This window comes from Myotis nattereri (genome assembly GCF_964212035.1).
Source record: "Myotis nattereri genome assembly, chromosome: 18".
Lineage (NCBI taxonomy): Eukaryota > Metazoa > Chordata > Mammalia > Chiroptera > Vespertilionidae > Myotis > Myotis nattereri.
This window is the reverse complement of record NC_138093.1, coordinates 36281611-36297840: the sequence shown is the minus strand read 5'-3', so window position 1 is coordinate 36297840 and position 16230 is coordinate 36281611. Positions and strand designations below refer to the sequence as shown.

Sequence of the window (16230 nt, the reverse complement as noted above, 5' to 3'; positions counted from 1 at the left end):
ATGATTTCAGAGAAGGAATCTAAGTCTTGGTTAAGTGACTTACCTTTGTAAGCAAAAAGGGCAGGGTTGTATCTGGGACCTCTGGGGCCATGCCCTGTAAACTCTACTGTCTTGGTCCCACCGGCACATTCTGAATAACTGTGGCCAGGGAGAGGGGCCTGAACTGGGAGACAGCCTCTGAAGGTCGTTGGTGGGCAAGCAGCCAGACACATGTCTAGGCGGGCAGATGACTGACTTGCCATGAATGGCTGGGGAGGCAACACCTGGTGGGTCCAGTTCACCAAGGAACCGGACTGGAGGCCAGGTGGGATTTTCCCAGCAGTTCATGTGGGAATACCCAGGTGAGTCTCTAACTGGAGATGCTATAATGAAGTGCATAAACTGGCTGGCTTTCCCTGTCTCTCCATCCCTGGTCATTTGGAAATCCTTCCACGTAAACTCCAAACCTACTGTGGGAGGAGTCTCCTTGGAGATTCCCAGGGGATGCACAGAGGGCATCACAATGCCTTGCAAGGCCAACACCCAGTTCTCTGTCCCCGAGACAGGGACACAACATATGTTGGTGAAAACAGTCAGTGCTTATCTTCTTTACAACTCCCAGTGCCTAGGCGGGCTTGCTTAATCAGCCCTCTGCTCCTTTTGAGAACAGAATAATGGTGATTTTCCTTCTAGTGAAGGAGCAATCAGAAGATCTAGGTGCTGACTCTGCCATTTATAAGTTGAAGAAACTTGAGAAAGGTAGCTAAATACCGTGAGCTTCAAGTTCCTTGTCTGCAAATGAGGATGATGCTGGCAAGGTTCTTGTGAGGATCCAAAGAGACCATGGCAAGTGCCTTTGCAATGATCCAGTGCTAGACCATTTATCATTATTCCCACACTTCCCAGTCCAGGTCCTCAGAGAGCTGACTCTCTGAATCCTCTCACCCGCTATGGAATCTACAGTCAATTCCATGAAAGTGGTCCTTCATCACATCCTGCTTTTTGTTATTGAGCAAATGTTTTATGTCTTATCTTTATAACACGTTGCTGGAGAGCAGATCACATGTCATATGTATTCCCAATTTCCTACAGCCTAGGACCAGTGGTCGGCAGACTCATTAGTCAACAGAGCCAAATAGCAACAGTACAACGATTGAAATTTCTTTTGAGAGCCAAATTTTTTAAACTTAAACTATATAGATAGGTACATTGTTATTAACTTAATTAGGGTACTCCTAAGGCTTAGGAAGAGCCACACTCAAGGGGCCAAAGAGCATCATGTGGCTCGCGAGCCACAGTTTGCCAACCACGGGCCTAGGTGATCAATAAGTACTTATTGACAGCATAGAACTGTCCCACCATTGGTGGAGCAGGGATGTGGGAGTCAGTACCTGCCACCCGCACCTCCTCACCCAGCCACCCCTGCTGACTGGAGCCAACGCGAGAGGAGAGAAGAAGGATCGTGACTTGGAGATCGGGCCTCTGGGTCTGCCTCCATCATTTCTCATTGGTTCCCTCAATTGTGAACTGAGTGTAATAATGCCACCCTCGTCATGATGGGCAGAGAGCACTCCTTGAATACACATGGGAGGCTTTTATAAACTAGAGAGAAAATATAACGTTGCTACCCAGGTAAAGGCCGTGGCTATAGAAGCAGAGTGATTGGTCCAGGTGGGACTGAGCCCATAGCATTAAGGTGGCACACCAGCCACTACTCACCTGAATAGGAATAGGAGCTGCAGCTGGACCACGGGGTGAAGGTCTGGGAACGGTTGCTGATGGGGTTGCTCGCGGTGCAGGTGTAGTTTTCGTCAGCGTGCTGGGGGCCGAGGGTGAGGTACAGAGGGTGGGAGCCATTTGCTGCACTCAGCAGGTGGGTGCCTGCCTCCGTGCTCCAGCCGTAAACCACATGGTCCCCCTTCTCCGCCATGCAGGCCAGCATCAAGCTGCAGTTCCCGTTCTCCAGGGTCCAGTTCAGCACTTTAATTTCTGGGGTGGAGACCTGCTCTGTCATGAGGGGAAAAAGGGAGTCATCACTGTCATGAGCCCCCTGAGATTCTGACTTGATCTTTTTATTAGAAGAAAATGCAGCCCTGTGTCATGTTCCCTCCCAATGGGTCTGCCAGTGTGACTTATTTCTAGCAGGGACCGACAGGTCTGCACCTCCCTCTCTCCCCACATGCTCCTTGCCTGGACCACCGTGGGATAAAATAGAGAAGAAAAAAATTGTCTTTCAGTGGATCCCCTGGCCTTCCCTGATGTTCCTGATTTGGGTTGCTCTGTATTTTATCTGTGGAGTTTGCTGTTAACAAATACCCCCCAGGTTTAATTGTCATTGGCTAAAGTATCACCTCCAAGACCTAAAAGAATGACTTTTCATGGTAGAATTTGTGTGTGTGTGTGTGTGTGTGTGTGTGTGTGTGTGTGTCCAGTGCTTTAGAATGTCTGAAGTAGAGGCCTCATTGATCTATCTCACTTTAATGCTATGCAATCGGCAAGGGAAAGGAAATCGTTTTATTTATTAAAGGCAACTATAGGACAGGCACAATGCTGACATTTACATTCATCACATTCTTTAATCTTCCTAAACACTTTCTTAAAATGACAACCTTGTTATACTTATCCCCATTTTACAGGTGAGGAAACAGTCCCAGGGAAGTGGAGTGCCTTTCTAATGTCACCCAGCTGATAGGCAGCCAAGCTGAGAGCTGAACCTCAGTCTGTCTGACTGAAAAATCCAGCCTCTTCCTTCGACTTGAGACTATCATGGCTGCAGAGACCATATTTTCCAAGGAAAGAATTTGATCACAAAGTGTGACAAGATGTCACAAAGGCAGAGTGAGCTGTTCTGGAATATGCATGACGTATAGCCTCCACGCTCACAGCAACCTGTACCAGGACCACCATGCAACTGATCAGGACTCCCTGGTACTTGCTGGAGGGCTGTAGGAATTCTGCGTACACTGTTTGCAGGAAAAGGAATTCTAGGGCAGGGAAGGGTGGGGAGGGTATTTCTGTCTCTCCTGTAGGGACCTGAGGATTTCAAAGAAATGCTGAGGAGTAGGTGGAGCTTCCTGTCCCATCCTCAGAGACAAGGCAGCAGGACAGCCCACATGGTGGCAGCAGGACAGCCCACATGGTGGTAGGGCCCATGGGAATTCAAGGAAACTTCTGAGCCTGAGATACAAACTGGGTGCCTCCACGAGGGGCTGGGATTAAAAAGGCTCAGTGAAGCTCTGGCCTCGGATTCAGATGAACCTAGTGTAGTAATGGCGAACCTTTTGAGCTTGGCGTGTCAGCATTTTGAAAAACCCTAACTTAACTCTGGTGCCGTGTCACATATAGAAATTTTTTGATGTTTGCAACCATAGTAAAACAAAGACTTATATTTTTTATATTTATTTTATATATTTAAATGCCATTTAACAAAGAAAAATCACCCAAAAAAATGAGTTCGCATGTCACCTCTGACACGCATGTCATAGGTTCGCCATCACTGATCTAGGTTCTAGTTTAATGCTGCAGTTAAGTGACTTTATAACCAGAGCTTTTGTTTAAATGTGAAAAAGTTGCCTCTTCCCCCAGGAAAATGCAATGCTTGGCCAGGGCACAGGGCTTGGAGGATGGTGCGTGGGCTGAGTTTCAGCTCTCCTCCTCCCACCACCCACACAGATGTGTGAAAGCTTGTACAAACCACTTCTCTGGATTTCAGTCCTCATCTATGAGAGGTGGAGCTTGATCGGTGCTATTCAAACTTTTAAAAATCAGTGGGAAAAAGCCACCTTTTTAAAAAAACAAAGTCTTACTTGCAAATTGAGATGCTCAGGGCTCCAGGCTCCCTGGCCTACAGGCAGCTGTGCTCTTTTCCCTTGGTGTGGGGGAGCACAGGACTTGGTTGGAAAGTCTGTAAGGAGGATTCTCGGAAAGGTCGGAGGCTTCTAGGGCAGTGGTTCTCAACCTTCCTAATGCCGCGACCCTTTAATACAGTTCCTCATGTTGTGGTGACCCCCAGCCATAAAATTATTTTCGTTGCTACTTCATAACTGTAATTTTGCTACTGTTATGAATCGTAATGTAAATATCTGATCTGCAGGATGTATTTTCATTGTTACAAATTGAACATAATTAAAGCATAGTGATTAATCACAAAAACAATATGTAATTATACATGTGTTTTGCGATGGTCTTAGGTGACCCCTGTGAATGGGTTGTTCGACCCCCAAAGGGGTCGCAACCCACAGGTTGAGAACCGCTGCTCTAGGGGAACCTTGTCGAAGGTGGCAGACCCCGACTTGACTTTTCCAAACAAGACTGAGCCCACGGGTGTTTTATTGGAATCTATGTTTAGACTTCAGACGTCCTTGCTTAAAGGACACTGCAGATGCATGTGTTTTCTCAAGGATGCTTACCCGGCTGATAGTATCTAGAAGTTAATTTCAGTTCAAGCTGTTGCTACAATAAAAGCCTAAGGAGTCAGGCAAACGGAGCTGTCTGGTTCCTTTAGCCAGACAGTCCCTTAGCCCTCTCTTTCACAGAAACATGTGTCAGAATAATCATTCATCCGTCACTCAGTGTCTGGTGGTCAGCCCCAGCACTTTGGGAAAGTGAGGTCAGGGTGACTATGCTAATCAGCTACCACCAATGTACAATTCGGACAAGGAAGATTTTTGAACCTAACACTTCCTTCTAAAGCACAGTTTAAATTCTCCCAGACTAGGTGATCTTTCATGTGCTCCCTCTTCTGACTATTCTTTGCCTCTGAGAGAAGCCTTAGTTCTTAGGCAAGGGACCATCATGGCCCTCCAGCGTGGAGAAGCAACCATTCTTACCATAGAGCTTCAGCTGCAGGCAAAGGTGCTGGACTGAATTTGTTTCCTCCAGGGTCATAGTGTACCAGCCCTCATGCTCCTTTCTGCTTTCCAGGATCTCCAGGTTCAAGTTTTCCTGGTAAAACTCATAGCCATCTTCCAGGTAGCGCGAAGAGCCTTCTTCTGGCAGATCAAGAGACACGATTTTCTTACTGGACCTGTTTTCCGGTGATTTTGCCCACGTGATGAACATGTGGATACTCTTGTTCATACTCTTACTTATCCCTTCAGGTATCAGGGGCAGCAGCACACTGCTTCCCAACTGCCCAAAGATGGTTGGGCAGCCTGTGGGAGGAAGAAGAAGACAGTCCCTTATGATGGGGGCCTTTGAGAATCACGTGGTGGTCAGGATCCCTGGGAATTCAAGGGAACCTCAGAACCTAAGAGATACAAACTGGGTGCCTTCGAGAGGGGCTGGGATAAGAAAGGCTCAGTAAAGCACTGGATGGATTCAGAAGAACCTAGACTCTAGTTTAATTCTGCAGTGAAGTGACTTTATATTCAGAGCCTTTGTTTAAGTGAGAAAAAATTGCCTCTACCCCCAGGAAGATACAACGCTACGCCAGGGTGTGGGGCTTGGCGAGTGGTGCGTGGGTCAGGAATGGCAGAGTAGGCTTTTTAGTGATCTATAAAGACTGTCAAGAGGGTCCTGCTGCATTTGTAATATTTCAGTGGAAATTTTAAAGTTACTTATTATAGAGCTGTATATACTAACTAGGACACTGGGTTTCTTTGACCTGGGAGGGAATTCTATCAACTGAGATTTATAGTGAAGGCACCTAAGGCATAGAGAAGTTAAATGACTTCCTGAAAATCACATAACTGGTAACTGGACTAGAATCTAGGTCTGGTAATTCCTTCACCAGACTTCTCACCACTATGTGCTCTGAAGGATGGATGTAGGGAGAGGCTATAGGATTAAGCCTCCTTGGACTGACCTGTGGCAGGGCCACAGACAAGTCCCAGCCTGGAGGGCAGAGCTCTCCTAGCATAATTAAGCCTGACCTTGCAGCCCTCCCTAATTCTTTCCTAAGTAGAAAATGGGCTGTGGGAGGTGCAGCAAGTGTTGCCAGAACAAGAACATTTGTATACTTGTTAATGTTGTTATAATCAGACTATAAAATAAAGCATCAGCTTGCAGGCTGGATCTCTCTGTGTCCTCATCCAGGCATGGAAGATCCTCCAAGCCCCAGTTGTATTCTCTTTGTCTGTCTTCTTTAAACCCTTCACCGTCCCTCCTCAGGTTCACCCTTGTCCATGCTGGCATGGCACAGATGGAGAGCAACTGGAAGTGGTTCTGAGCTCGTGAGCCCAGGAGACCAAGGTTACAAGAGTGTCATTTCAGACAATAGAAATGAGAAAAGTCTGAGGAAGGTGGAGTCAGGGAGGTTTTGAGCCCAGTGTTGAAACTGTGGTTTCCTAGCCCTCCCCAAACCCTCAAGATAATTAATCATGTTGAGGGTAAGAAATTATTTTAATTTTCAAAAAAAAGTGGAGCGGTTCTGGCCAGTGTTGCTCAATTCCTAGTCAAAGGCATGTGCCTGAGTTTCAGGCTTGATTCCCGGCCTGGTCATTGCACATGTGGGGAGGCAACCAACTGATGTGTCTTTCTCACATTGTTGCTTCTCTCTCCCCTCCCCTCTTCCACTTTCTCTTAAAAAAAAAATCAATAAAAAAAATATTCTCATGTGAGGATTAACAACAACAAAAAGCAGAACCAACAACAGCTGTAAAAACCCCAAACCGTTCAAACCAATTTAAGGGATCCCACTGTTGACTATTTAACACATCTTCTCTCCTCAAACCCACAACCTCAGCTGACGACCCTGCTTCCGATTTCACTGAAGAATAGAAGAAATAAAAGAGAACTTCCATTAATTAGCACCACCAAGGTGCCCTACCTGCCTGGATGGGTTGCCTATGCTCCTGGGGAAGGCTAGCTTCCTCCTTCATGGAGCACTCACCTACTTCAAGGCTTTGTTCCTACAATTGCCCCACCCCTCGCATCATGGGTTTTATTGTGACTTGATATGTGTGGGTTATTTCCATTAACACAACATACCAACATGTGATTTTATTAATCTTAAAAAAACTGTCCCCTGATCCCAGGTCTCTCCCCAGCCATTTCCCCATTTCTCTATTTTTCATGATCACAAAGTCCTTTTAGGTGTGTATCTATTTTCTGTCTCCATTTCCTGACCCATTTTTTTTTTCTTGTACCCACTCCGAACAGGCATTCTTCCCTCCTGCTTACTGGAATCACTCCTGTCAGGGTGGCTGTACATTCCATGACACCAGGTCACTTTTCCATGCCCCTCTTGCTGTCTCAGGAGCACCTGACACAGTACATAACTTCCTCACTGAAGCACTGTCTTTCCTTGGCCTCTGGAATACCACACTCTCCTGATTTTCTTTCCATTTTATTGGCTGCTCCTTCTCAGTCTTCTTGACTGGAACCTTCTGCTCTTAAAAACCTCTAAGTATGGGAGCATCTCAGGACTCACACTCAGACCTCTTCTTTTTTCCCAGCCACACTCATCCAGTTACACAGTTCAACATATCTCAGGAATGCTTAGAGATATCTCTCGCACCCTTCTCTGTACTCCTCAGTATTTAGAGGTCTACAGGCAGCTCTAACTTACCAAATGAACTTGATTCCAAAGCCCCTTCCTCAAACTACTTCACAATTCCCCGCACATTCTCAGGCAGACATACTGGAATCATCCTTGACTCCTTTCTTCCTCGTACTCCACTTTCAGTCTGACAGCAATTCCTGTTGGCGGTGCCTTCAAAGTATGTGTGGCATCCCAGCTCTTCCAACCTCATTTGCTTCTACCGCCATCATCATTGGCCTGGGCCCCGCCATTGTCTTCCAACTAATCTCCTACATCCGTACGATGTCTGGGTAATCTTTTAAAACTATGTCCAATGTTGTTTCTACTGCTTTTCAACTTCCAGGGCTTTCTAGCACCCATCGAATAGAAATCCATAGTCCTTGTTCTGGCTTCAGAGACTCTGAATAACCCAGCTCCGGTGCTGCTCCGACTCCATCTCCTTCCCTCTCTCTGCGTGTGCTCTCTGCACTATGGACATCCTGACTCTGGCTCTTTCTTTACTCAAGAACATTTCTAGTTTGGAACTTTTGCATCTCTCTCTCTCTCTCTCTCTCTCTCTCTCTCTCTCTCTCTCTATTTTTCTTTTATATATCTGGATAGCTCATTCCCTCACTTTATTTTAGGTTTCTGATAAAACATGATCTTTTCTGAGACATACTCTGACCTCCCTGTCTAAAATAGCATCCCCCATGCCCTAACTGGTGTGGCTCGGTGGATAGAGAATCGGCCTGTGGACCGAGGGGTCCCGGGTTCGATTCCGGCCAAGGGCATGTACCTTGGTTGCGGGCACATCCCCAGTAGGGGGTGTGCAGGAGGCAGCTGATTGATGTTTCTCTCTCGTCGATGTTTCTAACTCTCTATCCCTCTCCCTTCCTCTCTGTAAAAAACCAATAAAATATATTTTAAAAAAATAAAAATAATAAAATAGCATCCCCCTCCCCACAAAATAAACAAAATAGCATCCCCCTTCTTGTTGTACTTATCACTGTTTTAAATATTGCTAATATGTCAACTTTGACAACAGAATGCTGTCCTTGTTGCCTAATTGATGTTAGATTGCATATTTGTTTATTTTTGTCTTTCCCACTAGGATGCAAACTCCTCAAGAGGAAGAATCTCATTGTGTTCATTGCTTTGTCCCGAGGACCTACCACAGTGGTCGGAACACAGTAGGCGTTTAATGAATGCCTGTTCAATTTATGAATGCCGAAAGCCATGTGATCTGACTGGAATTTCTCTTATTTAACCTTGCCCAGTAGATAACTGATCTCAATAACGTAACCATGCTAATGTTCATAAAAGAAGGAGCCCATGACTCAGAGAGAGAGCATAGATTGTTCTGGTTGATAAGAAAAGTCAGAAAAGAAAAATAAAACGGTTTGCTTAAGTGATGTAGCCATCTAGAAAAGACTCAATTAACTTGAGATTAAGATGGGTGGTTCGAAAATTGGACAAACTGGCCGAAATGCTCTTGATACCCAACTATCCTGAAATCCTAAAGCTGTGAGGGCCCGGATAACATCAGACTAGAGATTAGAGATTGGAGGGAGGGGGAGAGGAGGGGAAAAGCAATCTACTTCGGCCAGCATCAGGATTAGAGTGGCTGAGACTCATACTTATTGAGGAAAAATGAGAAAGGTAGTTAGGCATTTGCTTTTTAAAAATATTGCTAACATATTAACTCTGAAAACAGAATGTTCTCTTGTTGTTTAACTGAGGAATGCTGGTGAGGAAAGCTTGTTGTTAAGCTGAGGAATGCTGATGAGGAAAGCTGGTGTTGGTCTCGGTGTTTTTACAAAGATAATTTGTGAAGCGTGTTGAAGCACCCTAATGAATGCCTGACCGTCCAGATGACGTGGCAGGTACAGAACCCAAGAAAGTAACCTCTTGCATCCTGAACTTAAACTTCTTCATATAAAGGAAGGATAGAAAATTTGAACCATATGTGCAAGAAGAAATATCCTGTGGAGTCCCCTGAAATTATGTACAAAATGTTGGGCAGATAAGCATGTGGACATTTTTCTGGGAACACATCCATAAATGTCATCTCTCAAAGGGGCCTGAACTTCAAAACAAGATTAAAAGTCACTCGCATACTGTCTATATGTTTAGACCAATTTGGACATGACGAGGAAAGAAATGAAAACGATTCCCCTTCTCACACCATAACCCTCCCCCATCCCATACATCTCCCGTGTGCCCCTACCCCCACCGAACCCAACCCCCCCTGAACCACGGTCACAGTAAAAACTCAGAATTGATGGAGAGTGGGGAGGAGGGGACAAAGGATGAGAGAGAGAGTAGAAAAAAAAATCAAGGAAAGGAAGTAGGAGGGGAAACTGGAAAAGAAAAGAGGGGGCAGATGAGAAAAACAGGCTGAGTGGTTTGTGCTCACTCAGTCATGGGAAGTGGAATCAAAACTTGGTCAGGAAGAGACCCTCACAGCCCACAACCACAGAAGATTGATGAGGTAACAACTCTGTGTGTGTGAGTGACGGGGGGCCTTGAAATCCTCGACACCTAAGCGTGAGTGGAAAACAAGTGGGGACTTTAAAGAGGGTGACACAGGCCTTCAGCGGAGTCCCCGCTCCCGAAGCTGCTGCCTGATGGGTGCTTTCCGGGGGGCCTGTGATTCAGTCATTCCTGTTTACCAAGAGGGTCTGGAAGGAACACGTAGCTGTTAGCACCGACTCACTTTCCTTCCAGGTTCACTTTACGCAGAAGCTAGAGTGATTCACAGGGGCCATGGATAGTTTCCTGAGATCAATAGCATGGAACCAACCCTTTCACATGACGGGATTCTGCCTAATGAGACTCCCACCCCCACCGCCACCCCACCCCACCCCACCCCACCTCCCCCAGTACGTTCACAGGCGCTGGTAGCATCTTGCTACAGCACTTCTTTCAGGTAGAGAAGAGGCAGGACTCACAGAGCCTCCCAGTTCCTACGGCAAATCTAGGGCCAGAAAGAAAGGATAATGTGCCCAGGGCTGCTTTTTCAACTCTAGTCCCACCAGCCGTCCTCCGTTCCCAGTCCTCAGTGCTGCTGGGTCTTTCTGTCCTGGAGAATCTGTACTCGCCACTCCCCAGGCGGAAAGCCTGGTACCACCCTGTGTTTGCCTGGCTAGCACCTTCCATCCTGCCCCTGCCTCTGACACCAGGGTTTCCTGCCGTGTGCTTCCTGTGCCTTCTGCCCCTCTCCTTCATACCAGTCATCATGCTTTTAACTCTGGTTCAAGGCCCATCATCTTTACTCAGTTAGCAGCTCCCAAGAATAGGGACTGTGAAGGCCGTGCTCATTGCTGTAATCCTAACTCACTTGGGACATAGTAGGAGCTCAATAAATCCTTGTAGCCCAAGAATGACACAGCTGAATGAGCCAAATGAATGAACAAATGACAAGAGTTTAGGTTCTCCTCTCTCCAAAAGAAGAATATACTCTCTTCATCTTTATAACATCCCTAAGAGATGTAAAATGGAGAGAAATGATGGGGACCCTTCTCCCCACTTGCCAGGTGAGGAGATGGAAGTGGCTTAGCTATGAACCTTAGGTTTCAGGGACAACAGACCATTGACCATTTTCTCTGAACACTCACACACCTTACCTCTACATTAGTGCCCTCACCTAGAGTACTCTTTTCAAGGCCTATAACAATCCAACCTGCCAGACACATATATTTGGAAGGACACGAAAGAAATTGGTAATAAGAGTTCCTCCATGAGGGGGTATGGAAGGGAGATTTGTGTCCATTTTTCACCCCATTGTATTGTCGAAGTTTTTTAGACGTACATGTGATACTCTTGCAATAAACAAACCTGTTAACCAAGTTATTAAATGAAAACTTACATGATGAAAGAAGTTTCTATCCACTTTCCAAATTCTAGGTCAAATACTTCCAAATGCCGTCTACTTCCTTCTATGATTTTATTAACTTTTCTCATCTTTTGAAAATTCTTATACTTTGATTCATTTCAATTCAAGTCAACTCATATGCTTCAATTATAGATACCACATTCTAATTTTTACTGTGGGACCTGGATATAAGTTTTAGCATTTCCTCCCCTCCCTAAACACAAGTTCATCCAGTTTTATTCATTGAGGCCTCTGGAGTCAGGCTATATGACCTCAGAGAAACTGTGCTAAACTTCTCTCTGTGCCTCTCTTTCTTCTTTTATAAAAGTACTAGTGGCCCAGTGCATGAAATTCGTGCACATTAAAAGGGAATTAATTAGAGGAAATATTTTAATGTTGCTATTTGCCCTTTCTCTATAATAGAAGTGTCAGAGATGAAAGAAAATTAGTAAAATGTATATGAAAATCTTCCTCCTGTCAGAGTCTGGGGCACGTCGCGGGACCCAGAGTCAAGTTTCCGCCCACCTGCATGCACTTTGAAATCACACGAGATCCAGACCCGGCTCAGCCTCAGGTCCCCATGCCCGGTGCCGGGGTGGGGGGCCTGGCCTCAGGTCCCCCGTTAAGCCTGCCGGGCAGGGGTGTGTGGCCTCAGGTTCTCCGGCCCGGTGCCGGAGCAGGGGATGCAGCCTGAGGTCCCCAATCAGGCCCCACTGGGTGGGGGGCACAGCCTCAGGTCCCCCGGCCCAGCTTCATGCAGCCTCAGGTCCCTGCTGCTCGTTCATTATGGCTTGTTACGGGAACTTTGCCTCAGCTGTGGGTGCAGTCATCTTGTGATGGCATGAGGGTCAATTTGCATATTACCACTTTATTATATAGGATAATGGTAGTAACAATCAAAACATATCTCTTAGGGTTGGCCTGAGAATTAGATGAATGATACACACGAAGCACTTAGAACAATGCCTGGCAAGTAGTAAGCATGCGGCACATGCTGTCAGTACGCAGTCCACAGACATGTGTGGAAGAGCTCTCATGGACCAGACTCTGTGTCAGGTGCTGGCAGAGGCTGTGCTTGCTCATTTTGCTCCCCGCACACCTCTCCCCGTGCCTGCCACATCATGCATCCTAATTACATAGTTGCTGAATGGGATGGTCCCAGGCCAATCTATGATAAAACAAATAGCCCTGCTGTTTTGGTTGCCAGCCCAGTGCTGGAGACAGAGATGGTGGTGGCATTATTAAAGCTTTTGAGAAATAAAAGTGCCCAGATCTACATCTTGAGATAAAATGGGCCCAAGACTGTTATATACACAGGGTTGGACCAAGTCTAGAACCCACATTTACTTGTCCCTCATCTCCTCCTCCTGCCCCCCCCCCCCCCGCCCCATGTGTGGAGAGGAGGTGGAGAGGACCTGCATGAAGGAATAAAACATGCTATTGGGGTAGATTCATCAACTGTAACAAATGTGCCACTCTGGTGGGGGATGCTGATAATAAGGGAGGCTGTGCATGTGTGTGTGTGTGGGGGGGGGGGTGGGGGGTGGGGGGGTTGGGAGGTAGGGAAAAATCTCTGTACGACTGCCTCAATTTTTCTGTGAATCCAAAACTATTCTAAAAATAAAGTCTATTTTTTTAAAGTACCATAGGGGGAATGGAAAATTCACTTTATTGAGGGAAGGGCAATGAACTTAAAAAAAATATCTATCTATATATAAAAGCCTAAGCCACCAGAATGAATGGTCTTTATGATGCTCACTGACCACCAGGGGGCAGACACTTAATGCAGGAGCTGCCTCTTGGTAGTCAGTGCGCTCCTACAGCCAACCTCCCCCAGCCAGCTAACCGCCCAGCCCCTCCCCCTGGCTGGCAGGTGCCGATGGTCCAATTGGGGCTGGCCCCTGGGCTGGGATGGGGAATTGGGGGTGGGTGGCAGCAGATGTGGCCCCTTTCCCAAGAGGACTGAGTGCTGGCTCCCTCCTTGGGGCTGGTGGCCAACCTCCTGTGCTTTGTCTCTCCCCGCTGCCAGCAGGGCCTGATCGGCCCGCCACCTGCCTGCCATGGTGGCTGTGTGGTGGCAAGGGAAGGAGGAGGGGGGAGGTGGGGAACTGTGCGGTGGTGGGGCGCAGACAATGGTGGCGTCGATGTCTGTTCCTTCTGCGCCCTGCCTGGCGACCATTGCCTCCTCTCCAGCCCAGCTCTGATTGCTGGCCAGGCCTAGGGACCCCACCCATGCACGAATTTCATGCACCAGGCCTCTAGTGTGTGTGTGTGTGTGTGTGTGTGTGTGTGTGTGTGTGTGTATACTAATAAAAGGGTAATATGCTAATTAGACTGGGTTGATCGGACATCTTCCAGTCATCTAGTCCTCCTTCCAGACAAAGCCATGGTGGTGGGGGCTGAGGCAGAGGTGGTTAGGGGTGATCAGGCAGGTAGGCAGAGTGGTTAGGGGTGATCAGGCAGGCAGGCTGGTGAGCAGTTAGGAGCCAGGGGTCCCAGATTACGAGAGGGTGCAGGCTGGGCTGAGGGACCCACTCCCGTGCACAAATTTCATGCACCAAGCCTCCAGTACATAGATATTTCAGAAAGGAAAGGAGAGGAAGAGATGGAAACATCAATGATGAGAGAGAATCATTGATTGGCTGCTTCCTGCATGCCCCCTACTGGGGACCAAGCCCACAACCTGGGCATGTGCCCTGACAGGGAATTAAACCGTGACCTCCTGGTTCATAGGTCGATGCTCAACCACTGAGCCATGTGAACTTTTTGATTTTTACAATTCTGACTGGGAATTGGAAGGTGAGCTGAAGAGAGAGGGAAGGGGAGACGGTACTGATTTTAGAAGAACTGGGCTTCTTGGTTGGGTGCCTCTGTCATGGCTGATCTGTCCCACTTGCAAAACATTTCTGTGTGGGTTTTAGTGGGGTTTCACAGAAGGGTGTGTATTTAAAAATAAAAACACTGTAAAAGTGGTGTGCATATTTCAGAGAAGACAGAATGGAAGGAAGGGAGCCACTGCTGATTGGGTAGACACACCCTATGGGGGCTGGGCTGTTACTCACTAACCAGTGACCTCCACAGTCTTGAGTGGAACAGCTGTCAGCAGCACCTGAGATGTCATGTGCCAGGATGCAAAAAAGCACAGAAATGAAAAACCTACCACAGCCACTTAGAGGTGTTCTAAAAAGGGAGGAGTTGAAAATAGGCTGCACCCAGGAAGGCCCTTCCCGTGATTCAGTTTGGCTTTCTGAGCCTTGAGCTCAGTTATTCCTCTCCCAGACAGCGGGCAGCAAGAGCCACGGGCCTGCCTGATTCTGAGGAAAAGTGGGGCTCAGAAGGCCTTTCCACCTGGGAGTCTGGCAAAGGCTGGATCTCATGTGCAGCCCCTCTGGCCTCCCAGGCATGTCTCTGGGATTTTCCTGGAGGAGTCCATAATGGATTTACTGTCTTGAAAACCCCAAGCACAAAACACACAGGAGACTCCGGATTCTCCCTCCCCCACACACTTCAGGCTGCCTCCCACACTCTAATTCAAGTCCCAAGGCCTTTAAGCTGAAACGAGACTCACCCCAATACCCAGTGAACCCAAAGTTCACTTCTTGCTTGGCTTTTTCTTTCTCAAATACCTTTCCCCACAGCCCTGATGCTACCAAACAGAGAACGTCAGCTAGCCTTCAAAAGGCAAGAAAGACAGGGGCAGAGCCCAGTCCGCGCGCTCTGCCGTGTGACTGGCCTGCGCTGAGGCTGCCCTGACCACTGACTGTGACCAGAAAACCAGAAACCCTGGCCTCTCCCCTCTGCTGCCTTGGAACCTTCTCTTCCAGGAAAGTAGCCACCGGTACAACCGCACTGTGGCCACTCTGTTCTCAACCAAATGCCTGGGATTTTCGCTTCTACCCTCTCTTCTCACAACAGTCCTCCCTTATTGTTGGACCATGTCTCTGACCCCTTCCCGGGCAAGGGTGTGGGAGCCACCTTCTCCCAGAGCCCCGTCTCCCCATCTCAAGCTCTCAGCCTGGGTCTTTGCCAGAAGGACATCACACAAAACCACCCACTCAATCAGGGCTGACCAGAGGCTGGTCTAGAAGGTGACCTGGGCCTTTGGCTCAGAGCTCCCTTTTTCCTCGGAACCCGGGCACAGGAACTCACAGTGTTCCTTCCCGTTCGAAAGAGGCAGATGAAACTCCCAGCCAGTCCCTAAGGAAGAGGCAGCTGAACCACAGCCGCTCGCCACCGCGCCTCCTGTCAGTCCCCGGGGCTAGCTGACTCCATGGCAAGTAATACCAGGGCCCCAACCCTCACAGACATGGACACCCACCTGTTCCACAGCTCCGGTCACAAGCCAGGGAGAGAAACAGCAGGACGTTGAAGGGGAGAAGCCCCTTGGGATCCATCCGTGAAGAGAAGGAAGGAGCTTGATGAGAGGAACCCTGGGTGGCAGCTGCTTGTAAACGGCACGGCAGAAGCGAACTCTACCGGGCAGTCCTGCCTCTGCAGACTAGACCAGGCATCAGGAACCAGCAGGCTTCCTGTCTTAACGGGACTTTTTGATCTAGCGAATTGCTCATCCCCCTCAGGCCTTAAATCACTTTGTTGTTCCCAAGAAGTCCGAGTCAGGTGCTTAGACCGTAAAGCCGGGAAAGGAGCTGTGTGGTCACTTTGGCCAAACCCTGGTATAACCGCAGAAATGTGCTCCCCTATTAGCTGTCTCCAGGAAAGGGGCCACCAAGATTTCTGGGCAGTTCTAAGGGGTAACTCTTCCTAGAGTTCAAAGGAAAGGAAGTTTTGTCAGATCACTCCCAAATTTGGGTAAGGTAGGTCAAGTGGAACGTGGATGACTGCACTTTAATGAGTCAAAGGACCTCTTATTTCTGATGTGTTCCCTAATTTCAGAGAACCCCTCTACATGCAGGCA

The 16230-nt window shown here is 47.8% G+C and overlaps 1 protein-coding gene across 1 annotated transcript in view; it reads right to left on the bottom strand.

The window, feature by feature from the left end:
* SLAMF1 (signaling lymphocytic activation molecule family member 1) overlaps positions 1-15808 on the bottom strand; it is a 41914-nt gene extending 26106 nt beyond the window's left edge. The window contains exons 1-3 of the mRNA XM_081113321.1: positions 15634-15808; positions 4809-5132; positions 1699-1986 (exon numbers count right to left, since the gene is read on the bottom strand). Of these exons, the coding sequence (XP_080969447.1) occupies positions 1699-1986; positions 4809-5132; positions 15634-15709 (688 nt within the window). The 5' untranslated portion in view covers positions 15710-15808. The remainder of the gene's footprint in view (positions 1-1698; positions 1987-4808; positions 5133-15633) is intronic.
* Positions 15809-16230: the final 422 nt, after the last annotated feature.